Below are 26,163 nucleotides of genomic sequence, written 5' to 3'. Positions count from 1 at the left end.
TGCCTTTTTAATCATACACATAGTATAAAACACAGAGTGAACTGCCTTGTATTCCTGCTGAGAAGTTATGCAATACAGCTGGGGGCTTCATTGTAGTGCGGTTGTTTGAATAAAGTGAAAAGTTTGTGTATGCAATTTCAAACAACAGACTTTGAATTAAGTTTGCAACATGTCCTGACCATTTGACATTCAGATACATAAAACCCTATTGTTATTGCTATTAATACAAAGCCAATGTGCTTTTTGCAAATCAAATATACAGCCCCTTACATTAAGTCATAGACCATCATTAAGTGCAGGGAATCCACCTTTGATAACTTGAATGCTTCAATCATTAAACAGTAATCTGAGATGAGACCTCAGCCTTTACTAACACGACTGAGTGCCAGACGACAGCATAGATTGTACACGAGAATGGGTCTGATGGTCTGATCTCTGAGCCCATAGATGAGAGAACTCAGACACCTTGGGAGGATATAGATGAAAACATAGAAAACACTGTTGATACGTACAAGTGTTAACCTTTGAAGGGTTGTAGAGAGTAATTTAACAATAGCTGTGTGCATATTTGAGAAGAGACTGAGGCCCAGTTGCACCAGATGCAGCAGCAAGGTGTTACGAGCCTTACTAGCTGAAGCACTGTCGGCTGAGGCTGACCTGGCTGCTATCATCACACCTATATAGGAGGAAGTGATTGCCACAGAAGCGGATACAAACAAAAAGTAAGTGTAGGCTTTGTCATAGTTATTAATCGTTGGATCAAGTAATATATTTAAATCAGAGCAAATATCTGTCATCTGAAAGTCTTTAAATGGAAAATTGACCAGTAAAAGAACTCTAATGAGGACATTCAGTAAACTAATTGCCCACACCACAATGATAGCAACTGCAGTGTTTTTGATGGTGGCAATGGCAGCATGCCTTAGAGGGTAGCACACAGCTACATATCTCTCCAGTGACATCACCACTAGTGTGAGGGGTGAGATTTCATTTGTTAGCTTGGTGAACATAACAAGAACACCACACACAGGATATGTTAGTAGTATTCTACAAGCAGCAATTATATACAATAACTGACTAAATGCCAACTGAGCTGTGTCTGCAAAAAGGAGATTGTACAGAAGAATGTAACGTGAGGTCTCTCTAAACACCAGTTTACTCCTCAAGGTGAAAAGCATAATGCAGTTGATAAAGAGAAAGACACAGCATGGCATTCCAATCAGAGTGGTAAACAAGACTCTTTCCAGTAACCCTTGATACTGTTGAACAGTGATGTTGAGAGTCTGAGACTGGTTTACAAAAGACATTTTAGAAAAGCATTTCAGACCAAAAGTAACTATAAACCTGTTGATGTAATTCAACCACAAAAACATAACAATGTTTGTGCAGTTTGGATTCCAGAAACAGTGAAGACATGTCATCTTTACAGTTCAGATACCTGTTACTTTTACAAACCGAGCACAAAATTATCCATGTGTATTTTCCTCATGTAGGCATTTAGCAGGTAAGAAGCTGTTTCTGCATGAGCAGAGTCAGCCTGCAAAACCTGCCTGTCCTCACATACTATATCTAAGCTCACTTTTCCCACCCACTTCATGACACTCTGTGAACACCCACTATGCAGTCCATGTAGATTCATTTCTCTTCTGGATGGAGGGCACTTGAAGCTATCAGGATACAATTGATTATTGAAATTGATGCATTTTCTGATATGCTGTTGATAGATCTACATCTTATTTTAAATGAACAGTATAATTTTACAACTATACTATGGTGGTTATACAAATACCACATACCAATTGTCATATAATCATCTCAATCTTTGAATTGTCAGAGTGAACATAGACAAAAACTTTATGTAAAAACAAACAAAAATGCCCAAACTGCATATGTGACCCGCTCTGGCAAAATGAGTTGGAAGTCGGTAAGGTAAAGCTGTGATCAATCAATCAATCAGGCTTTATTTGTATAGCACTTTTCATGCCCATGGCAGCTCAAAGTGCTTCACATGATAAAAACAAACAATATAGGGAACACATATTGGGAGACACACATACACATTCACACAATAATTTTAAAACATTGGATTTTATCGGGGAAACGCTATCTTACACTCAGTTGAGTAAGACTGGGGCTGTTGACTGAACACATGATCACATTGCAACAAAAAGGAATAACATAGACCAAAGTCACCGTCATACCGGTCTGGGGGAGGAACCCATGGCTCCTTAATGGGAACAGAAATGGACACTGCTGGAATTGTGGTTGGTGGCTGAACCTCAGGGCTTGTGGGCTGATTCACTTGATCCCGAATCTCCATCACCCGGGTAGTGAGCTCTCTGAGGCCATCCAGTAACTCAGTGGTTCCCAACCTTTTTTGGCTCGTGACCCCATTTCGACATCACAAATTTCTGGCGACCCCGCTATCACGTGCAGTCATGTGATCATGGCTGTCAATCAAGATGCGCCAGCTCAGATATTTTTTTATAGCACATAGTAGAGATAGACAGGAAAGGGGGAGGCAGAGAGAGGGGGAATGACATGCAGGAAAGGTCTGCCCGACGCGGGATTCGAACCAGGGACGCCTGCGTTGAGGCCTGTAGCCTCTACATGGGGCAGCCGCTTCAACCACTGCGCCACGCACCGCCCCCAGCTCAGATATTTTTATATACATTTTCTTTGAACTCGATTGATATTTGAGTGAAAGTTAAAGTATAGAATAAATTTGTTTAAAGGGACAACGAGGAGTTTTGGAAAAGCGAAGCGTTTTCACACTACATTTATGAGCCTCCGCGCGCACCGTAAAATTCTTTTGACCGGCGCAAGACAGACTCATATTTTCATTCATCAATAATTAAAGTCAGAGGTTCAAAGAGGTTCACATACCGTCGTAGTTGCAACCATAAACGGCGATTCAGCTGCGTTATTCTCATGACTCGTTGCGAAACCGAAAGTAAAAAACGCTGGTCGGCTCGACCAGCATCTCCGCCACCACTAATAATAACAAAATAACGATAGAGACAGAACGATATATTTATCGAAAATGGGCCCATTAACAAGTGTGGGTAGCGGAGATTCATCCACATTAACGTGAGACTTTTTTATAACCGAATAGAAACTCCTCGTTGTCCCTTTAAGATTGTCTGTGGTGTTTTTAATCATAATTTTAAAAAGAATAAGAATTATTTTAAAAAATATATTTATTATTGTTTTGTTTTTTTATCAATTACTAGACATTTCAGGCAACCCCATTTGAATTCCAGGCGACCCCACGTGGGGTCCCGACCCTAAGGTTGAAAAACACTGCATTAACTCCATAAGTGCCTGGGCGTGCTGTCCAAGAAACAGACCATGGTGGGAAACAGGGTGGACAGGGTCAATGTCTGCTGGGTCCTGCATGGCCGGATCGTACTGTCACGACTGAGCAAGGAACCCGAATGCAGACACCAAGGGCCGGATCTACAAAGATCCTAGATAGCGGGCACTAAATTGTTTGCGCCCGCTAAAATATTGCGTGTTTGGTTAGCGCACGCAAAACAGGTGATCTACTAAGAGTAACACGCTAAATGACAACATGTGAAAACCGCAGTACTCAAATGAGGGTTTTGCGCTTGGTAATCGTTTCCGCCATGGAGAGTGTGGAAAGAGAGCTGGACGGACGAAGGGACAGAATGACATTTGATCCGATGCATACAATGACAGTATGTGTGTTCTGTTTAGATTAATAAACACAAATCACTACAGGGCCCAACTCGTCATATAGTGATGAACTGGCAGCAGCTGCAGCGACAATCACACACCTGGAATATGTGTGTGCCGCCCATGATCCAGAGGATTAATAGAGAGCTCAGGTGGGACACACGGATCTAAACGCTCTGACCACTGACCAGAGGGATCAAAGACGGGTGAAGGCAGCGGTGACGTGTCTCAGTCTGAGCAGCCAGGTACTGGAGAGGAGAGGAGAGGAGCGCACTGCAGGACACGTGCAAAAGACTTTTAACATGGCTGAAAAATTGTTACAGAATTACCCAGACGTGAGGAAATGCAGAGATGTAAGATCATGGGGCTCTGATAGGTATCAAATCAATAAACGCATAAGTTTTGTCAAAGTTGTATCATTTAGTACATGGTTTTCAGACGTGGTGAATAAAGACGCAAAAACAGCCACCGCAATCTCTTCCTGGTTTGGTAAATCACATTGCACACGCTAAATAAATCAATTTGCATCTACTCCTCCCAGTATTTTGCACGTTCTGGCTGAAACGCCCATATTTACATATTCATCAAGGCAAACACGCTAAATGGATTGCACGTGCTATTTTGCCTGTTTGAGAGACGCAATCCTCGGTGCGCCCGGTTAGTAGATCAGGTTTCACATGTGTTTGCGCGTGCAATCACGTTTGCACACGTTTTAATACACGCAAACCTTTAGTAGATCTGGCCCCAAGTGTCAAAAGAAAAAGTTTATTGGTGATAAGGGAGGTGAGGGGAAGAGGGGTGCTGGTCCATGGGGGTGATGGGCTGGAGACTAGGCCCAGGGGGAAAATAGCTGCTGGTGGGCTTGAGGAGATGCCTGGGCTGAGCTTTTCACATCACATTTGGTAGCTGTCAGTGCGCAAAGACTCCTCCAAAGACTGGTTTTATAGTTGGTTCCTCTCCTGTGTTTTTATCGAGTTCATCTTGGAGAACACATCCTCGCAGGTGTAGGTTGGACCGAACACAGTGAGCCCATATATAGCCAGCGTCTATATATGGGCGTAATGTTCCATAGTCTTGGGGACAAGACACCCAAAATGTGCTCAAGCTTTCAGCACCACGGAGAGCAGCCCTCATGTCGCCTCCGGCCTGGATTTCAGCCAGCTCACTCTGAATAGCCACCTGGTCCAACAGCACCACTTTGATCGAGTTTGTGGAGAATTCTCCATTTGGGCTGATTGTGACTGGGTCATGCACAAATCCAACAATATCTCTGGAAATGACAAAATCATTGAATCTAGCAGAGAAGTTGTCCTTTAATTGAGTGATGAATTTCTTCCTTTAGTGTATTGAAGTGCAGCAGCCTCCCTGACAACAAATCTGCGTGGAACAGATCAGGTTTTTTCCCAAAGGCATCAAGTTTTTCCATCACATCCACCATGGATTTTTATTTTCCTTGTAGCTGTAGTTTGGGAGAAAATGTCTGTTAAAAACGCAACATTGCACATGTATTCTCTGTCTTGCATGATGTGGAGATGGTTAGCTGCCGCTTTTGATTTACTTTGTTCCAAAGAATCCACTACACGGACTCTGAGGGTCAACTGAGTGCTCCAGTGCTCCGCTCCCCGATAGGTTTTGTGTACAGCATGCTTTTATTTTATAATTTATTCTATGAAGTTTATGGGCAGTATAAACCAGGGGTCTCAAACTCCCGGCCTGATTTATTATTACAAGTAAAAGTACAGCAATGCGTTTAACCCAGTGGGCTTCATCAGGCTCATGAGCCTTGTAATAGTTACTCAGTTTATCAGTGTTGATAGGACCACGTTGTGTGCGGTGGAACTCCTTCTTCTCTTCATGGACTCAATTCCTGACACCACCGGCACCAATGTGAGGATCTAATCTGTGCGGTGCAGGGCAATCTCCCCTTTTTTAATCAGATGCCTCAATATAGGGTGATCTGTCCTGTTATTTATTTATTATTTATTAACTCATTGAGTGCCGCGCTCCTTTCCAAAGTTTTAGTCAAGTGTACCGGCAATTTAGACCATTTTTGACTTTTTATGTAGAGCCACAGTGTATTCTATATTATTGCCACCAACACATACTGTGGCTCAATTGAAAGGTTTAACTTAATGCTTCAAGTGGCCACAAACCGTTTGTTTCTACGTGCCTCCGTTCCTGAGAAAAGTCAAGCTAAACATGGCTGGGTTTCACCAAAATCCCTCCTTTTTTTCTAGAAAAGGAGATAGAGCGTCTTTTATGAAAGGTGCTCTGTTTGTGTCTGTCGCTCTTCTGACACTCGCATTTCTGGATCAAAGGGCTCGTATAAGATAAATATATACAACAATGGTTGTTCTATTCACAAAACCACCAGCGGGGGCGGGGGGGGCGCCACTAAACAACAATATCACAGACGCACCGTGCCGTGTCACAGCTTCTCGCCGCGGAGCGTGAGGGTCAGTCGGCCACCGCGGCTCGGGAAGACCGGTCTCGCCGGTGGTCGCGGTCCTTCTGTGGTACGGGTCGGTGATGCCGGTCTGCTTTGGCCCAGAGACCATCAGATTTTACCGCGGGAGGACTTTGGAGAGGACACGGTGTTGCTCCAGCTGAAGACCGGGCGGACTGTCGGCTGAGAGCTTCCTGTTTCTGCTCCGAGCAGCTCGAGCAGCTGGAGCAGCAGCGCGGGTGAGAGCAGAGCAGCTGCGCTGCATCTGCATGCAGAACTCGTTTGCAGAAGCCGAGTTATGATAAAAACTTCCAGATCATGAGCTGTCATGTGACTTTGATCGTCATCTATTTCAGTTCTCCTCGTCGTAGAGTCCCCAAATTTACATATAATGTGTATTAAAGTGTCTATTTTCATAATTTAAAAAAAAAGCAAAAAACGTAAAATTACGTTGTTGGCACTCAACGCATGGGAACGAAAAACGAGAAATTACGTGGTTGGCACTCAATGAGTTAAAGGGACAACGAGGAGTTTTGGAAAAGCGAAGTGTTTTCACACTACATTTATGAGCCTCCGCGCACCGTGAAATTCTTTGACCGGCGCAAGACAGGGGGAGCATACGTCAGTCCGACTGCCCAAAAGTCCGACGGCTCATTTCTCCGACTACCCATTCTACAGTGTTAAGGTTAGGTTTAGGGTAAGGTTAAGGGTTAGGGCTACTTAAGTCGGAGAAGTGGGAGGTCGGACTAATGGACGCAAAAATAAAGAAATGTATGGTCGGGGGAAATGGATAGTCGGACAGGGGTCATTCCTATGTTCCCACAGCCCTATGTTCCCTCAGCCCTATGTTCCCTCATTTCTAACTTTTGTTGTCACTGAAAATTAGGCCCTATGTTCCCACAGCCCTTCGGTCCCACCATTGGTTGGGTTTAGGCAATGAAGAAAGGAGTTGGTTAAGTTAAAGAGGAACTAAACCCCTAAACCACTTTTTTCTGCTGAAAACAAATATATCTGGGTATAAGGTAGTGTTGTCGGTTGATTCTGGTCCAACTTTTGACATTTTAGTCAAAATATTTCAATTTGGTGTATTTTGTAGTAAAAATGTAGAGTGACTGCCCTCTATGGGTTGAAACACGGCTATTACAATCGAATTTTTCTATTGGCTGAGATGGAGGCAGATGACGTTTTGGAGGCAGCTTTCGTCACCGGCCACCAGCTCCCCGGCCAATCAGCGCCGGCTGCTGCCTGCCGCTAACGGTTGCTAGGCAGTCTAGCTGCTCTGCTGCGGCTAACGGCTGCTAACAGCTGCCTGAATGGGAATCGTTAGTGCGGCCGCCGCTGGCGCTAACGAGCCGTTAACGAGCTAACGAGCCGGCGGATCAGCTGTAGATACACTGTGTCACGGCTCTGGCGTCCTCTCCTAGTAGTGTCTGCGCTACTAGTGCTGTTAGAGTCGCTCGTTAGTAGCTCGTTAGCCCTAGCAGAAGTGTCGATGTGTGTTTATTACTTTTTTTTCTCTTTTGTGTGATTTCGCGGGTGTGAATGGGGGGGAGGGGGGAGGGGGGGTCGGAGAGTGCTCCTGAGTCCCGCCCATAATCAAGGCATTTTTTGAATTTCAAGCTTAGAGCACGTCATCCAAAACTGAGGGGTTTAGTTGCTCTTTAAGTAAAAAGACCAGGTAGAGGCTAGACAGGCCAGATAGATAGAGTCCAGAGGGAACATAGGGCTGAGGGAACATAGGGCTGTGGGAACATAGGCATGCTCCCGTCGGACAGACGTCATGCGCCCGCAAGACAGATTCATGTTTTCATTCATCAAGAATTAAAGTCAGAGGTTGGAAGACGATCACATACCGTCGTAGTTCCGACCATAAACGGCGATTCGGCTGCGTTATTCTCATGACTCGCCACAAAACCGAAAGTAAAGAAACGCTGGTCGGCTCGACCAGCATTTCCACCACCACTAATAATAACAAAATAACGATAGAGACAAAACAATATATTTATCAAAAATGGGCCCATTAACAAGTGTGGGTAACGTAGATTCATTAATATGAGACTTTTTTATTGTCGCGGAAACCCTACACAGTAAACACCATAGTTTTGAAAGAAAATAGCCGCTCCCTGCTCAACACATGATCCTCCCGCTCATATGCTCTGGAAACTACAGTCTAATTTCTGTGTGATCCAAAGGACTCTTGTTGATCTTCAATTGGTGTTAATAATAAGGCATGTAGAAACATGATTTTCATACAAAAAAAGTGTCTGCTGATTAAAATAAGAGTTTTATCACCACTACTCTGCCCTGCTAAGCCAGACCGCAGTAACTACGTGAAAATTCCAAATTGAGTTTTTTGTGAAATTGAACTTGTCAATAAATGTTTTATCTTATGTAAAAATGTTCAGCTGTCAATTTTGCTCAGTTTTAGAGATATGAGGTATGAAAAATTGCAGTAACTACAAAATCACTCTTGAAACTGAGCCAAACCACAGTAACTACAGTTACTGCACTCTGTATCTGTTTCCCTGTACAAAATCACACTCAAAACATCATTTTTGAGGTGGCCAAAGTTAGTAATTAAGTAATGAAAGCTGGAAGAAAACAACAACATTGTAGTTACTGCACTTTGCCTCAGCATTACCTGTCTATCTGTTGAAGGAAACTGGCACCAGAGCGCAGTATCTGCTTTTTAGGGGTAAAATGTATAATATGTGGTCATATATTTAATTGCATGAATATTACTTAATGAAAACCTGTCAAATCTGTGTATTTTCACTAATCTACCTACAACACATTTGGAAGGCAAATCAAAAAACTTAAAAGCCATTTTTCTCAGTTTCACTGTTTGCGTAGTTACTGCGGTCTGGCTTAGTAGGGCAGTATTGATGGGACCCCTTTAGAAAAGTTTTCCTGTTATAAGTATCCGGGCATTTGGATTGATGACAAGTTGTCTTTTAAAATGCATATAGCAGAACTTTTAAACAAGCTGAAGCCTTTATTGACTTTCTTCTATAGAAATAAAAAAGGACATTCTGTGTGATATGCATTATGCATGTCTTTTTTAATTATATTATACAGTCTGCCTTGTAATGCTGCTGAAAAGGTAGAAGGGACTCTGGGGATCACATTTATCTTGCTCATTGCAAAAACAATTTTACATTAACATTTAAAAACATTTTGTTTTGAGCATACACTACATTTCAATTCACAATATAAATGCCTTTGTATTTTTGCTGGCCTTAAAGAGTTAAGGGGAAAATGTCCTCAGCTCTGGCTGGGACTGCTGAGTGTCAGACGACAGCACAGATGGTACAAGAGAATGGGCCTGATGGTCTGATCTCTGAGCCCATAGATGAGAGAAGTCAAACATCTAGGGAGGATATAGACAAACACATAAAAAACACTCTTAATACGTACAATTGCTAATCTATGCAGGATTGCTGAGAGTGATTGAACAATAGTGGTGTGCATAGTTGAAAGAAGACTGAGGCCCAGCTGTGCTAGATGCAGCAGCAGTGTGTTACGAGCCTTGTGAGCTGAAGTTTTGTCTGCAGAGGCTGACCTGGCTGCTATCATCACACCAATATATGAGGAGATTATTGCCACTGAAGCAGATGAAAAGAGAAAGTAAGTGTAAGCTTTGTCATAACGATCAGTTATTGGCTCAAGCAGCATTAGTATGTCAGAGCAAACCTCTGTCATCTGCAGGCTCTCCAGGTCTTCAAATGGAAAATTTAACATTAGAAGAACTCGAGTCAAAATATTTAGTAAGCTTATGGCCCACACCACAATTATAGCTAAAGCAGTGTTTTTGATGGTGATGATGGCAGCATGCCTTAGTGGGTAGCACACAGCTACATATCTCTCCAGAGACATCACCACTAGTGTGAGAGGAGAAATGTCATTTGTTAACTTGGTCAACATAGTGAGAACACCACACACAGGATACGTCAGCCATATTCTACAAGTAGCAAATATATACAATAACTGGCCTAATGCCAACTGAAAAGTATCTGCAAAAAGGAGATTATACAGAAGAATGTAACGTGAGGTCTCTCTAAACACCAGTTTACTCCTCAGGGTGAAAAGCATAATGCTGTTGACAAAGAGAAAGACACAGCATGGCATTCCAATCAGTGTGGAAAAAAATATTCTTTCCAGTAACCCCTGATACTGTTGAACAGTGACGTTGAGAGTCTGAGACTGGTTTACAAAAGACATTTTAGAAAAGCATTTCAGACCAAAACTAACTATAAACCTGTTGATGTAATTGAACCACAAAAACACAACACTTTTTGTGCAGTTTGGATTCCTAAAACAGTGAGGACATGTCATCTTTACAGTACAGATACCTGTTAGCTTCAAAAACAGAGCACAGAATTATCCATCTGCATTTTCCTTATGTCAGCAGTTAGCAGGTAAGAAGCTGTAGTTGATTCAATGTGAGCAGAACTGGTCTGCAAATCTTGCCAGTCCTCACATACTATATCTCTGCTCACTTCCCCACCCACTTCATGACACTCTGTGAACACCCACTAGTCTGGTCCATGTATATTCATTTATTCCTATTACTGACGCTATGGGGGTTGATCAGCTCCTCATGTCCGATTTGTTTTTTGTTGGCCTGCCAGGAAAAAAAAGAGGTTATGCTAGAAAGTGCGCTGCATGGGGCAGGCATCAGAGGAAAGATAATCATGTGAAATACCAACTTTGTGCCCCTGCCACCTAAAAGATGGTGTTGTAGAAGACCACCTCCCGTGTTTTGTGAGTGTTGTTCCAGTTTGACAGAGATAGTTTCCTTGAATTCTCGAATCAAATCATCCATCTGTAGGGACTGTTACATCTTTCTGTTCTGGATCATCTTTGACATAGAAGTAATTTTGCATATTGTCATAATCCATGGGGATATTATGGTATGTAAAATCTATCCTTTGCTACAAATCCAGGTAATTAGGGTCTGGGCAGCTAAGCCAGGACACTATTATATTCTTCTTCTTCCGAGGAAATCATAAACTCACCAAACTTGACAGAAACGTCCGACCCCATGCCAGATTTACTCAACTGCAAGGACATGTGCCCCCACCCCACCCCCACCCCACAATATTTTGGAGTCCTGGTTGATGAAGTTTGGTAAATATCAGAATTTTATCTCAAAAACTGAATTGATGAGAACATTTTGAATTCTGCTCTCATGGGAACAACTGCAGTCAATGTAAGAGTGGCATTTCTAAACATCATATTTTCTCTTGCGAAGCAAAACACTTATCATTAAAAACAAATCACCAACATTCCCATGCTGTCTAGATGCAATTTATGTTAATGCAAATTTATGTATCAGATTTTTGTTTAGATAACACAATTTGTGACATTTTGACCATTTATGAAATCTGCCATGACAACAGCTGCCTGGCCCGTGACTCCCTGAGTCTATTTGGGAAGCAACACACAAGGTCTCACTTCGAGACAATTAGCTCAGTGAGTTAGGAGCTGGTTCTTGGTGTCAGAGGATGTGCGTTCAAGACCCAACAAGATGGTCTTTGTAAAATGTATACAATTTTAGTCACGTTAGATGATGTTTGACAAATATAAGAATTTCACCTCAAAAACTGAATTTTTGACAGCATTTTGAACTGTGCTCTTGTGAACATTAATTGCAGTCAATGCAAGAATGGCATTTTAAAACATCAGTTATATACTTCTTCTTCTTCTTCTTCTTCTTCTTCTTCTTCCGAGGAAATCATAATTCCCATTGGTGAAAACTCACCAAACTTTGCACAAAGGTCCAGTCTCATGCCAGATTACACCAGCTGTAAACTCAAGACAATAGTCCTAATGGTGGCACTACAGCAAGCGTCTAAAGTTCAAAACTTTGAACATTCATAACAAATCAACCATACGTGCAACAGCTTCATCAAAATGTAGCCTCAATATTGAATACACTTTTGGACATTTAAAGCAATACTTACCTTTCTGGAACTTTTGCACATTTCTTTGTCTAAGGTAAAATGCTATTAATAATCTGATGATAGATTAAAATGTAAGAGAAACCCAACAGGGTTAAAAACTCATCATTTTTTCATTCTCATATAATTCTGAGAAAAGTCTGACCAATAATATTATTCGGTCCGATTAATAAGATTTGACGAGCGACCGAACCTACTTAATATGTAATCACTTTGTGCACCCCTCTCCTCCTCTCCCCCCTCCCGACCAGGAAGAACGCTTATTGACAGAGCAGTAGCAGGACACAGAGAGCAGAGGAGACTAGAGTCACAACACACAAGAAAGAAGGTTTTTGGAAATAAATAGTTTTTTAAAAGACCAATAACTGCAGCCGCAGCTGGTCGCAGAGTTTCATGTCTGATATTGTAACGTTGATATTAGTGAGCAGCCCCGAGTGATACGTAAACACAGGAAGTCACATGTGTCTATAAAGCATCCAGTGCTAACGGCTAGGCTACTGTTAGCTCTGTGCTAACGGCTAGGCTACTGTTAGCTCTCGGAGTTCTCAGCGGTCCGGACCCGGGTGAACTCCGGACCGGCGCGGCTCGACTCGGCCCGGTCTGGATTTATTTTCGGCCTGAACCAGCGCATCAGGTGGCGCTGGTCCGGCCACCAGCCCGGCTCGTTGAGAACTGTAATCTGTAACAATCACTTCCCCTGCGTCTCCAGTAGCAGTAGGCTAACAACAGTTTATTATAAAACTCATCAGTCATCATCACTGAGTCCGTTTATATGGTTTAAAACTCCGGTGTTGTGTTTGTTTGTGTTGTTCCCGTTTCACTCGCGTTCCTGTTCTGTTTACCGTTGCCATGCCAACGCATGCAGCAGGGAGGGAGGGGGCTCGTGGAGGTGCTGCAGGAGGGAGAGGTGGGTGGGACTTGTGAGGGAGGTGGAGCTGTTGATTTTCAAATGTTTGTGCTGTGCTGAGTGAAATGCCAGATCGGTAAGTATTGCTTTAAACCTATTAAAAATTATGAGTTATGATGAAAAATTATGAAGTCCATCACTCTGGTTTTAACTATTTTCTGATTTTATTTAATAATTTTAACATTTTGTCTCTTTTTTATCTCTCTTTTATTCTTTTTCTGTATTGTTTCATCTGTGAAGCACTTTGTGAATTTGCTCGAAAAGTGCTATATACTGTAAATAAAATTATTATTATTATTATTATTAAGTGTTATTACCGCAGATTGCACTTTCTGGCATACTACCCATTTTAATTGCATCCTGAAAAGTTTTCTTGTAGCCTGTTGAACCTCCTATAATGCGTATTGCATTATTTTGCTTTAGTTTTTTCTTGGACAAGGTCATTAGATGTACCTAGAACAAAAACTTAAAATAATCAAAATGCTTCATTAATCTTCCCTCAGGTCTAAGGGATACACATCTTACCAAAAACACAACTATAATAATCCAGGTATTAATGATATTCCTGCAATCTCAAAAAAACAAGAAATAATATAATAGAAAAGGAAGTGCAAAATGCAGAAAATAAATTGTACAAATTGCCCCTTTTTTGGAGAAAGTCCCACATTGTTTGTAACAACGGCAGATTATTTATCACCTTTACTTTGATAGTCACAGTGACAGGCAGGCATTAAAGTAAGGAAGAGAAAGGGGTATGACATTCAGCAAGGGCCTTTTCTACGAAGCAGGTTCAACATAGCCAGGGTGTCTTTCAGTTGCCCGGCTTAGTTTAGTTTATTGGTTTAAATATACGGAGACAATGCACATTAATAAACATTTCTGTAAACATGTCGGTTTAGCCAAGTTGGCCAATTTTCAACCGTAGTCTCTGGGGCAGGTGACATGAGCACTACAACAATTAAAATGCATTAAAAAAAAAAAAAAAACAGTACTATGCCTACTTATAGAATACATAGTATACAATACACATTACAATACAATATATTACAGTGCATACAATAAAATACATACATTACAGTTTCAGAGCAGATGGTCACATACTTGACCGTCTCTCAACCATAGTTTTACATTTCTTTTAAAGGTGTACAGAAATGACCGTTTGTCCTGTTTGTCGCGCCGAGTTGTCACGAGCTGCAACACGAGTTCACCCGAGTAAGGAAAACGAATTTGATTGGTCGTTATCGAGCGGGCGGGATATTCAAAGCTTGGGGCGAGCCCGAGCTCCGTGTGTGTGTGCGTGTCTCAGACGTTTGAATGACGGATTACGGATCCAATATCAGTGGCTGGTGAATCGTGTACAGGCTGACGTATAATCCGTGCACCTGCATTATCCAATGCGGGGAAAAAAATACACACTTTCATCCCGGATTTACTCAAAAATAGAATTTTGCACAAAGTTTGGCCTACATCGTCTGAAAGATGAGTTATTACACTAATTTTATGACCCAGAGTGGGCTTAAATTCAATTTTCTTTTCTGTACACCTTTAAAAGAAAGATAAGTATGGCCAGAAAGAATAACAGTTGCAGTACAGATCAGTGGTCACTGTTGCCTGTCTGTTTTTTGTTTTTTTTAATTGCAGTTTTGATTCTTGTGTGGGACATCATGCTTACGACTCTTCCAGTGATGACACTCCAATCAGTGGCCAGCAGTCGGTTGATGTCACATTTCAGTATTGGCTCAGCTCAGTTGGAACCTCGCCAGACGCATGACAAAAAAAGTACCAGGTATCAAGTACCAGGCACTATTCCTCGTGGAAAATTAAAACAAAACAAAACAAGTAGAGTCAAGTCGAGCCAAGTGGCACTAGGGGAAAAGGGCCAATAGATCCACAGAAATACAGTATGTCTCCAGCAGTTGAAAAAACCTTTTTGCCCACTTTTATGATCCAAGTTGATAATGTGGTGGTTGACTGGCTATCAGCACAAATACATTGTGTATGTAATAGGGATGAAAACAGTTCACAAACTCCACGGTTCAGTTTATACCACAGTTTTGCGTTCACAGTGTTTGGTTCAGTTTCTGTTTTGTTTTTTTTAACTCCAGAAAAACAAAAAAAAACCTTTGCACAGTCTTTTCACCCGGTTGCAGATTTACTTTCTTATTGTCATCATCATAAATTTAATCCAGCCTGTTCCCAAACAGCAGCTTTTCCTCATTTCCACAACTGACCTGGCTGCTACAAACCACACTGAACCCTCGGCCTCCAAACAAACAAAACTCTGGGTTACTGATGTAAGGCTTTTCTTTTCTTTTTTTTGACAACTGAGACAAGCAAACCAATGGGACAGATTTCTTTTCTTTTTACATTAAATGTTCCTTCACTAGTGTGTAACTTGCATGGTCGAAGCTAGATCATATTCATTTTGATTACACTACAAGACTTAATATTGAAGAATTGTCCTTTTACCTTGTCCCTTTTTAGAAAATAAAAGGATGTGGTGTGCGTATCTAGATGTTAAATTAATCTTTACCCTTGCTTCTACAATTTGAGAAAAGGAATATTTTACGTTTCGGCTCTTGCTTTTACAGAAGTGAGAAACTAAGTTAAGCACACTGCAGAGAACAGTAAGTCCAGCTTTATTGCAGAAAAATTGTAAAAGAACCATGGAAAAACAAATCAATTGTATGATGTGACGCAGAGCTTGCTGGAATAGGAAGAAGCCTGGATCAACCATTTGTTGTCTCAACAGTCTTGTAAATAAGTAATGTGTAGTTTTATGATGAGTTTTAAACCTACAGTCCATTATTCCAATGTAATTTATTTTCCTACAATAAAGCTTATACAATACAATTTTTTAGATGATTGCCAACAGTATATTTTGATTTTTAAAATAAGTCACATACACAAATACACATGCACTGACTATTTAACATTATGTTGAGGTCATAGTTTGCCATTTGGACTTGACTGTATTCTATTTAGAAGTACTTCTTTATGCCCACCATTTAAACACAATAACAGCTGCATATTCAACATTGGTTCTGCCTGTGCCACTGTAAGCATTGTAGGTCAAGTGTAGGTCAGAAGTCGCATGAAGCAAACTCAGAATTAGCTGTATTTAATATTTATGTATGGAGTGATTAGTATGCTAATTTTCTTCTGATAATAGGTGTTAGTTTCCACTGACAGCAGAGATGATACATGAGGACAGGTCTGATGGTCTTATCACGTATGCCATAGATTAGAGCACTCAGGCAACGTGGGAAAATGATAATACACACATAAAGGACAATTTTTATGCGCACAATTACTATTCTGTCTAGGACCTTTGAGATGGCTGTGAGCAAGGGGTTGTGTATAGTTGATGAGAGACTGAGGCCCAGCTGCACCAGATGCAGCAGCAGTGTGTTACGAGCCTTATGAGCTGAAGCTTTGTCTGTAGAGGCTGACCTGGCTGCTACCACCACACCTATGTACGAACAAATTATTGCCACTGACGCTGATGAAAACAGAAAGTAAGTGTAAGCTTTGTCATAAAGATCAGTTATTGGCTCAAGCAGCATCAGTACATCAGAGCAAACATCCGTCATCTGTAGGTTGTCCAAGTCTTCAAATGGAAAATTTAACAGTAAAAGAACTCGAGCGAACACATTTAGTAAGCTTATGGCCCACACAACAATAATAGCTAAAGCAGTGTTTTTGATGGTGGCGATGGCAGCATGCCTTAGTGGGTAGCACACAGCTACATATCTCTCCAGTGACATCACCACTAGTGTGAGAGGAGAGATGTCATTCATTAGCTTGGTCAACATAACAAGAACACCACACACAGGATACGTCAGCCATATTCTACAAGTAGCAATTATATATAATAGTTGGCTTAATGCCAACTGAAAAGTATCTGCAAAAAGGAGATTATACAGAAGAATGTAACGTGAGGTCTCTCTAAACACCGGTTTACTCCTCAGGGTGAAAAGCATAATGCAGTTGATAACAAGAAAGACACAGCATGGCATTCCAATCAGAGTAGAAAACAAGACTCTTTCCAGTAACCCCTGATACTGTTGCACAGTGATGTTGAGAGTCTGAGACTGGTTTACAAAAGACATTTTAGAAAAGCATTTCAGACCAAAACTAACTATAAACCTGTTGATGTAATTGAACCACAAAAACACAACACTTTTTGTGCAGTTTGGATTCCTAAAACAGTGAAGACATGTCATATTTACAGTACAGATACCTGTTAGCTTCAAAAACAGAGCACAGAATTATCCATCTGCATTTTCCTTATGTCAGCAGTTAGCAGGTAAGAAGCTGTAGTTGATTCAATGTGAGCAGAACTGGTCTGCAAATCTTGCCAGTCCTCACATACTATATCTCTGCTCACTTTCCCACCCACTTGTGACACTCTATGACTAATTTCAAGGTAGGTAGGATACTATAAGCAAGGGCATAAGACATTGGATCAACATTGGGAGTGACACAAAACACCCACCCCTCACCCCCACCACTTGAAAACAAACATTTTAATGCTGTCAATCAAATATGTTAATGAGCATATAAAATCTTATAACAATGTACAAATTAATATAAAAAATACAAAGACGATGGTTACATTGTACGTAAGATAGTCATTTATAAGTTATGTATGTTAGTATGGTACTCTAGGTTTAATTAGATAATCATACTAGAAAATTTCCTCTGGGAAATTTTGAGAGGGCCACGGGAGCTACTGCCGGTTTTGCCATCTCTGTCAACATGGGAATCAAACCCACAGAGCTGATCAAATAGACACATCATCATCTTTCTGTAAGCACTGATATGGAGGAGCGTGTGTGTGTGTGTGTGTGTGTGTGTGTGTGTGTATCTGTAACTTTTATCACATGAAGTTACCTGTGTGTGTTTGTGTGTGTTGGAGTGTGGGAGAGGAGTGCGCGCAAACCTGTGTTTTGATGTGTGTGTCTGTAACTGTAATCACATGAAGTTGTGTTTGACAGTGACTTGAACTAAACCTGATGAAGGTGCCTGAAGCAATGGTTTAAAAGTTTGTTTTTTTAAAAGCAGCCCATAATAAGCACAGAGCTTTGAGAGAGAAGTCAATGAAGTACAACAGGGAGCAACAGGAGGAATAAAGTCTGACCTGAGAACTGTATGAAACCTGTTTGTGTAAATGTGGCTCAATCTGATCTGAGAACAGTTTCCAGAGCTGGTTCTAGAGTATGTGTGTGTGTGTGTGTGTGTGTGTGTGTGTGTGTGTGTGTGTGTGTGTGTGTGTGTGTGTGTGTGTGTGTGTGTGTGTGTGTGTGACTGACTTGACACATGTTATGAGCTGCATCCTGTGTCTGATTTAGCGTGTGTGTGTTTACAAACATTTAAACGAGCGCCAGGTGGATTGTTTATGAAGTTAACGAGCTCTGGCCTGAGAATCAGACGTTACCACGGCAACTTGAGGTGGTTGCCAATGACAATAGGGGCCCCCCAGGCTGAGACAGACAGAAACGTTAAGAAAAAGAGCGATTTTCTGCCTCTGCACTGGTCTCGCATTTAGGCTTCCTGTGACAAAACGGTAACTCCTATCAGAACAAAACACAGATCAACGGTGCTGTAAGGACTTCCTGAAAACTTTGGTACAATTTGGTGTTTCTACAGTAAATATTTTGAAGACACTGGCAATATTAAAACATCGGTCCGTTCTGCTTCTCTCAGAAAATCTTTGTATTGGAGTCAATGAGGAGCAGAGACAGACGTGGCCGCACGTAGAGGCTGATAATTCAAATTCTGTAAATCTCTCTGATATTTTGAGCACATGGTGAGAGACAGAACAAGTTTGTCTACAAATTTTTGAAAAAATCATGTGTGTAGACTGTAAATTGTGGCCGGGCCGAGTGTGGAAAGAGAAAAATTCAGAAATTTTTCTGTGCTCTCTCTAACTCTAACCGGTGATGTCACGCACTCTGACACGAACATTCCGTGCAATACACACCCATTATAATCTCATAATTTCTCCAAAAAGGATCATGGTCATTGATCAGGGATTGATCAAAAACTATATGACCTATCAAAACGTGGAATAATACGCCAATACACAAGACTTGTGTCTACTGTTTAAAGTTCAAATGAAGTCTCTAGGTGAAAGTATGCCTGAGCAGCCCGTGGCCCTAATTAATACTTCACCTGATGCCCTGAAGGTCCAGCTGCTACTCTCTGAATTTGCCCTGCTGTATCTTACTGTAACTGGAAATGTGTGATAAGATGCTCCAAGCATGAATAAGATAAATACAAACATGGCTAGTCATGAGCAACTTTAAACAGAGAGGGAATTGGGTCCGATCCAACCAACATATTCTGAAGTGTCATATGGACATGCAGTGCTGCGTGGAGCCCCCCTGTAACTCCAAGAAGGCACAGATGACTCTGAAACTTCTTCCAACCCTTAGTCGACATGAGGGTGAGTAAAAAATGAGAAATTTGAATTTTGGGTGAACTATCCCTTTAACAGGAAAATGTGTAAATCATGTATCGACTTGTATATGGGTAGGGCTGGGTATCAATGAAAAATTTTCGATACCAGTACCGATACCGATACCTTCACTTCGATACCGGTTCCTGAACGATACTTTTTTCGATACTAATTTTACAAGATTATAAGATAACAAAAAGAAAATTACATTACACATTGTACAAATCTTCAGTTTTATTTTTCAGCTTTGGTAATTTTCCAGTCAAAGCAGTTTTCTTACAGAAAACACAACAAATAATTTCCAGTGCAAAAGAACACTTGCAAACAAGTTACAACTCAATCCAATGTTCTGCTACATACTGAGAACCTTTTCACTTAGCAGTTTTTCTTCAGAAAAATCAACATGTCTGCTTTCTCAGGACACAGACAAGCCCGCTCCTGGCTGATGGTGTCCCCAGCTGAAGAAAAAAGACATAATATATGTTAATTTTGTTCTGACAATGAAATTGGGGGTGGGGGGGGGGGGGGGGGGGGGGGGGGGGGGGGCATGATGTCTTTGTATATTTTTATTTTACCAGTGTTGTTACTGCAGCTGTACAGTCTTCATCAGAAGATTTGTCATCATGGTCACCTGCTGTCCCTTCAAGCTCCTGCTCCATCTGCTGGGCCTGGGTCACTGCACCTTTATTCTGTATTCAATAGATTATGGGAGTCATATAAACTGATCTACAATGGAAGAGGAATCAAATATTATCAATAACAAAAAAATACCTGTTGTGAGGTCCTAGTTACCAGCTCCTCTTGTAGTCTGGTCCACACTTCATCAGCCACTTTCGTCTTGAATCTTGGGTCTAAGGCTGTGCCCTCCTCCAAGAACTGCCTGATGCTCTCATCCTGCAAGACAAAAACATATATAGTAGTCAAATCTGGGGTCCGCCCGCTATTCAGACATCCCGCTATTCCGACATGTCTCTATTTAGACATCCCGCTATTACGACATCCCTCTATCTGGACATGCCGGTAGTCCGACACTTTTTGATACCGCTATTCCGACACGTGGTCTTTTTTTTCTTCTTCTTCTTCTTTTTTTTTTTTTTACAGCTGCGATACCCAGGCGCGTCTCTCTCTCTCTTTTCTTTTCAGCATGCCTATCACTGGTTTGATGAGGGAGTGATGTTCTTAATCTCAACAACTCAACTATCAAGTCACAAACAAAACTGACACACATGATAAACAAACAGAACTATGCTGCAGTTTGTTTGTCAAGTTAACCTGTGACCGTCAGCACCACGGACAGCGCCGCGGATGAGCCGCGGAGCTGCAGCTGTGAGCGTCTCTGGGCTTATGGCCTGGGGCCTCATTTATCAAAACTGTAAGTAAGCAGTGTAAAACTGCTGCTACTAAATTTTTTGCTTAGGCCTACGGCGAAAAGACACCCACAATATTTACACCTTTTTCAGATCTATCAAACTGTGCGTGCACAACTCTCCACAATTTATCTTTGATAAATCAAACTGGATCCAAGAATGGTGCGCAGTTGCGCACGTGAACACACCTCCGCCCCCGGAATGCCTACACAACCATATATGGTCAGCACGTGCATATTAATTAGCCATGTGCGCTCTGTGGAGCGGCAACAAAGTGACAACAAAGTGACAACGAAGACAACGGGCGGAGGGTGGGGGAAAGAAAGCGAGATACATGGCATCGGGCAATACATCAGTCAGAAAAATGATCTTGCATTTTAATAAGCTACAATAAAAACAAAAACCTCCCAAATCTCAGCTGCCGGTGTGTTTTTAAACCTGGAGGGTTTGTTTTTTCTTCTCTAATAGGCCTATGTATTTGTGTATGAGAAACAGTGTCTCAGATGATGAAAAAAAAAAAAAATCAGAAGGACACGTCTGACTATAAGGTAATCAATCAATGTCGGAAAAGCGGAATGTTTGAAAAATAGTAAAGTGCCACTACTCCGACAATGAAAAAAAAAATGTCGGAATAGTGGGACGTTTGAAAAATAATGTTAATGCCGCTATTCCGACAATTAGAAGTCAATGTCGAAATAGCGGCATGTCGGAATAGCAGCATGTAACCGTCAAATCTCTGAGTTTACCTAATGAAAACAATTAAAAAATCTACAGGATTATGCTACATACTTGGTATCGTTTTGAGAGGTCACCCCAGATCGTATCCTTGATGGTCTGTGTAAAGGAGGAGTCCTCATCAGTCACTGTGAAGTGTTGCTGGAGTTTCCCCAAGATGGGGAGAATCTGGCCCAAAGTTGGACTCCTTTCAGCAGAGATGCAGATGGTTGAAGTATAGAGTATCTTCATTACTCTAACAAACTGTTCTGCTTTTCTGTAATCTTCATCAGAAAGTCTCTCCAGTCTGGAAAAAAAAATATACACATTGTTTTATTAGCTAGACCACAGCCCAGCACATTAGTACACATTGATGAAAGAATGAAGTAATAACAATGTCCATCCTTATATACAGGACTGTCTCAGAAAATTAGAATATTGTGATAAAGTCCTTTATTTTCTGTAATGCAACTAAAAACATGAAAATGTCATACATTCTGGATTCATTACACATCAACTGAAATATTGCAAGCCTTTTGTCGTTTTAATATTGCTGATTATGGCATACAGCTTAAGAAAACTCAAATATCCTATCTCAAAATATTAGAATATCATGAAAAAGTATACTAGTAGGCTATTTAACTAATCACTTGAATCGTCTAATTAACTCGAAACACCTGCAAGGGTTTCCCTGAGCCTTTAAAAACACTCAGCTTGGTTCAGTAAACTAAATCACAAGTATGGGGAAGACTGCTGACCTGACTGCTGTCCAGAGGACCATCATTGACACCCTCCATCAGGAGGGTAAGACACAAAAAGAAATTTCCAAAAGAGCAGGCTGTTCACAGATAGATCATAGATTTTTTGGAAGTCAAGGCGCTAGAGTCTGGAGGAAGGCTGGAGAGGAGCAAAATCCAAGTTGCTTGAAATCCAGTGTGAAGTTCCAACAGTCAGCAATGGTTTGGGGAGCCATGTCAGCTGCTGGTGTTGGTCCGCTGTGTTTCATCAAGTCCAGAGTCAATGCAGCTGTGTACCAAGAGATTTTAGAGCACTACATGCTTCCATCTGTTGAAAAGCTCTATGGAGATGATGATTTCATTTTCCAGCATGATCTGGCACCTGCCCACAGTGCCAAAACCACCAGTAACTGGTGTACTGACCATGGCATTACTGTCCTCGATTGGCCTGCCAACTCCCCTGACCTGAACCCCATAGAGAATATGTGGGGTATTGTGAAGAAGAAGCAGAAAGACACCAGACCCAATAATGCAAATGAGCTAAAGGCCGCTATTGAAGCATCCTGGGCATCCATAACACCTCAGCAATGCCACAGGCTGATTGCCTCCATGCCACGCCGCATTGATGCAGTAATCCGTGCAAAAGGATTCCCAACCAAGTACTGAGTGCATTAATTGACATTTTCAAATGTTTGATTTTTGTTTTGCTGTTATAAATCTTTTTTTTTACTTGGTCTGAGGAAATATTCTAATTTTTTGAGATAGGATTTTTGAGTTTTCTTAAGATATATGCCATAATCAGCTATATTAAAATAATAAAAGGCTTGCAATATTTCAGTTGATGTGTAATGAATCCAGAATGTATGACATTTTTGTTTTTTTAATTGCATTACAGCAAATAAAGAACTTAATCACAATATTCTAATTTTCTGAGACAGTCCTGTATTGCATCGCGCACTATTGCCATCAATCTTGCTAAAATGGAGCCACGCTTTTGACTTCGGTGGCATTTTTAACCGGTTCAACGACACAGCTACAGTTCACATCACAACACAGATGCACGTGAACCCCGTCTGTGGGCGTAACCGCAAAACGTCTCGGCACACCGCAATCACGTGTAACGTACAGCCAATCACCGGCAGCATTACCAGGTCTTGATCACGTGATAAACCTTTTTTTTTTTTTTTCACGTGATTAACCTCTGGGTACCGAAACTTGGCACCGAAAGACGAGACATTTTTTGATACTCGGTACTATCGAAGCATTTCGGTCGGTGCCACAAAAGAACCGAAGTTCGGTACCCAGCCCTATACGTATATGGGTGTGATATTTTATTCCTTGTGTGCAGTGATTTTCCTATGCTTATAAGTTTTGATTATTTTTCTTGTGATAGGCCTATTTAGAGTATGTTTGCCTTGACTTACCTGTCTGAACTGCTTCTGTGAACACAACACTAGACTCTGACGCACAAACTGTGCCACTAATCAGGGAGCTTGCTCGCCAGGTGGGTGCTTGAATCCCAATATGGAAGACGCCACCATAGACAGCGTGGCAGAGATAGCTGCCCAGACGTGCCAGGGCCGGAGTAGCTGTCGACCACCATCGTCGGTCCTCCTTTCCCGAGAGAAATTCCTGCCAGAGACCGACCCGATCTGTGATCATTGTGATGGGCTTGCACTTTCCTATGACAGGAAAGTGATCACGCTTTAAGTGTGTGTTGTGTGCGTGTAGGTAGTTAACAAGGCGGCCAGGCCGAATGTGACGGGGTCAGTTTAGTGTTGCATGTTTTGGCTTTTTGTTTCCTTGCTGTGATTTAAGTTTATGGAGTATTCTATGTTGTGTTATTTTGCAGTAGTTATGTTACTTTTTTACAGGGTTTATTATTTGAGATTTGCATTGGACTACCTTTTACAAACTGACCTTGAACTACACACAGCCAGCAGGCTAATCAGCACAGCGGCAGTGAAGCAGGACGCACGCCAAGGATAGAGTACCAGCCAGATAACCAGGGGACCACCATTTAGCGAGGACACCCATACCTGAAGTGCAGCAGCCTCTGTCTGTTCGGCGCAACAACTAGGAAAAGCGTGAGTGTTGTCTTCCAGATTGAGCAGCAGACACGACAAGGCCGGCTGCAGGGCCAGGCGGGAGTAAGGGAGTAGAAGTGCGGGCTGGTGTATTGTCAGAGAACTGGTGGCTGCATCGACAGGCGGATCGAGTGCCAGACCCGAGGGGACGAGTGTGGACCGCAGGCGAAGGAGGATGGCAGAAGTTGAGGGGGAAGCATCGCGATGCACCCCTCTCCTAGTTAAAGGGACAACGAGGAGTTTTGGAAAAGCGAAGCGTTTTCACACTACATTTATGAGCCTCCGCGCACCGTGAAATTCTTTGACCGGCGCAAGACAGACTCATGTTTTCATTCATCAATAATCAAAATCAGAGGTTCAAAGAGGTTCACATACCGTCGTAGTTCCGACCATAAACGGTGATTCGGCTGCGTTATTCTCATGACTCGCCGCGAAAGGAAACGCTGGTCGGCTCGACCAGCATTTACGCCACCACTAATAATAACAAAATAACGATAGAGACAGAATGATATATTTATCGAAAATGGAGCCATTAACAAGTGTGGGTAGCGGAGATTCATATATAGAAACTCCTCGTTGTCCCTTTAAGTACCTCTCTATGTTTATTTTAATACTTGGATTTTTTACTGGGATTTTAAATCTTATAAGGGCAGCAGGAGACGGAGTTCAATGATCACACAGAATGTTATTAATTAAAATAACAAGGTTTGGCAAAAATAAAGAAACAGAAGCCCAACTAACAAGAGGGGGGGGGGGGGGGGGGGGGGGTTACGGCTGAGGCATCCTGGCTGGAGGGGGGATCAAAAGGGAAAGGTGGAGTCCGAAGAGAAAAGGAGAGCTCCCCACTCACACAACAAAAACATGATGTCACACAAAGAAAAATCTTAATCGGGGATCAGACACACGCAAGGGGATCACCACCACCCAGGGGAACCACCACCACCGTCAGCCATCAGCTCTAGGGGGGGAAAGGGATAAACAAAATGAAGAGGGCTCACTGTAAAAGAAAAACAAACATAAGCAAATGATTTAAATTAATAAATAAACTAAACAAAAGAAAAGGAAATTAAAAAGTCTAACTCAGTTAACCATAATTAAAGGCTGATTATGTAGAATATGTATTAAAAGCTATATTTTTTCAAAAATAATACACCCATGGGGCGTTTAGAGGGGTACAGAATGAAAGTATTGATTTTCCATAAAAAATTATATTTAGTCTGAATTAATTATTTTAAAAAATTTTTGACGGGTTCGACAATGACTTTCTGTCACGTTCTGTTTACATTCGTACCTGCCCGTAGCTGACACATGGCTCAATTCTCCGCTGTTTTCCTGCCTCCTCCCGGTCATATGCGTCTGTTTTCAACCAAGCCTTTTTAAAGCAGAAGTAAGCGGAATATTTGTGTTAATATAAGTTTTAAATAGTCTTCCGACAGCAATCACTTACATAGAGTGTTTGGTCCGAAACACGGGTCTGTCAGTCACTCTGCTCTGCTCTGAGCCGAGGAGAAAACTTCTTATTTATTTATTTATTATTATTGTGTACTTCCTTGTATCCTACAACCTTTATCCAATGAGGAGAGAGAACGGCATGAAGGGCTGTGTGTGCAGCCAAGGGATGCGCGTGAATGTGGTGACGTAGGGACGAGGACCAATAGATCCATGACGAGGACGGGGGCTGCTAACTCCATCGGCTGACAAGAAGTTATCCAAAACGACCAGATCGCTTACTTCTGCTTTAATAATCAATCAGTGGAACAATGGATTATCATATAAATGT

The 26,163-nt window shown here is 41.7% G+C and overlaps 3 protein-coding genes across 3 annotated transcripts; all 3 read right to left on the bottom strand.

The window, feature by feature from the left end:
• Positions 1–359: 359 nt before the first annotated feature.
• LOC310997283 (odorant receptor 131-2-like) lies at positions 360–1,307 on the bottom strand (the record flags this gene model as incomplete). Its single annotated transcript, XM_083986959.1, has 1 exon — positions 360–1,307. One exon carries the CDS (start codon positions 1,305–1,307, stop codon positions 360–362), a length of 948 nt encoding a protein of 315 aa, XP_083843085.1.
• Positions 1,308–9,409: 8,102 nt separating this feature from the next.
• Positions 9,410–10,237, bottom strand: LOC310997282 (odorant receptor 131-2-like; the record flags this gene model as incomplete). Its single annotated transcript, XM_083986958.1, has 1 exon — positions 9,410–10,237. One exon carries the CDS (start codon positions 10,235–10,237, stop codon positions 9,410–9,412), a length of 828 nt encoding a protein of 275 aa, XP_083843084.1.
• A 5,921-nt stretch (positions 10,238–16,158) lies between these two features.
• LOC310997281 (odorant receptor 131-2-like) lies at positions 16,159–17,127 on the bottom strand (the record flags this gene model as incomplete). The annotated part of the gene is made up of 1 exon (XM_083986957.1): positions 16,159–17,127. The coding sequence occupies one exon, from the start codon at positions 17,125–17,127 to the stop codon at positions 16,159–16,161; it is 969 nt and encodes a 322-aa protein (XP_083843083.1).
• Positions 17,128–26,163: the final 9,036 nt, after the last annotated feature.

Source organism: Trachurus trachurus (genome assembly GCF_905171665.1).
Source record: "Trachurus trachurus genome assembly, chromosome: 14".
NCBI classification, from domain to species: Eukaryota; Metazoa; Chordata; class Actinopteri; order Carangiformes; family Carangidae; genus Trachurus; species Trachurus trachurus.
This window is presented reverse-complemented; position numbering and strand designations above follow the sequence as displayed.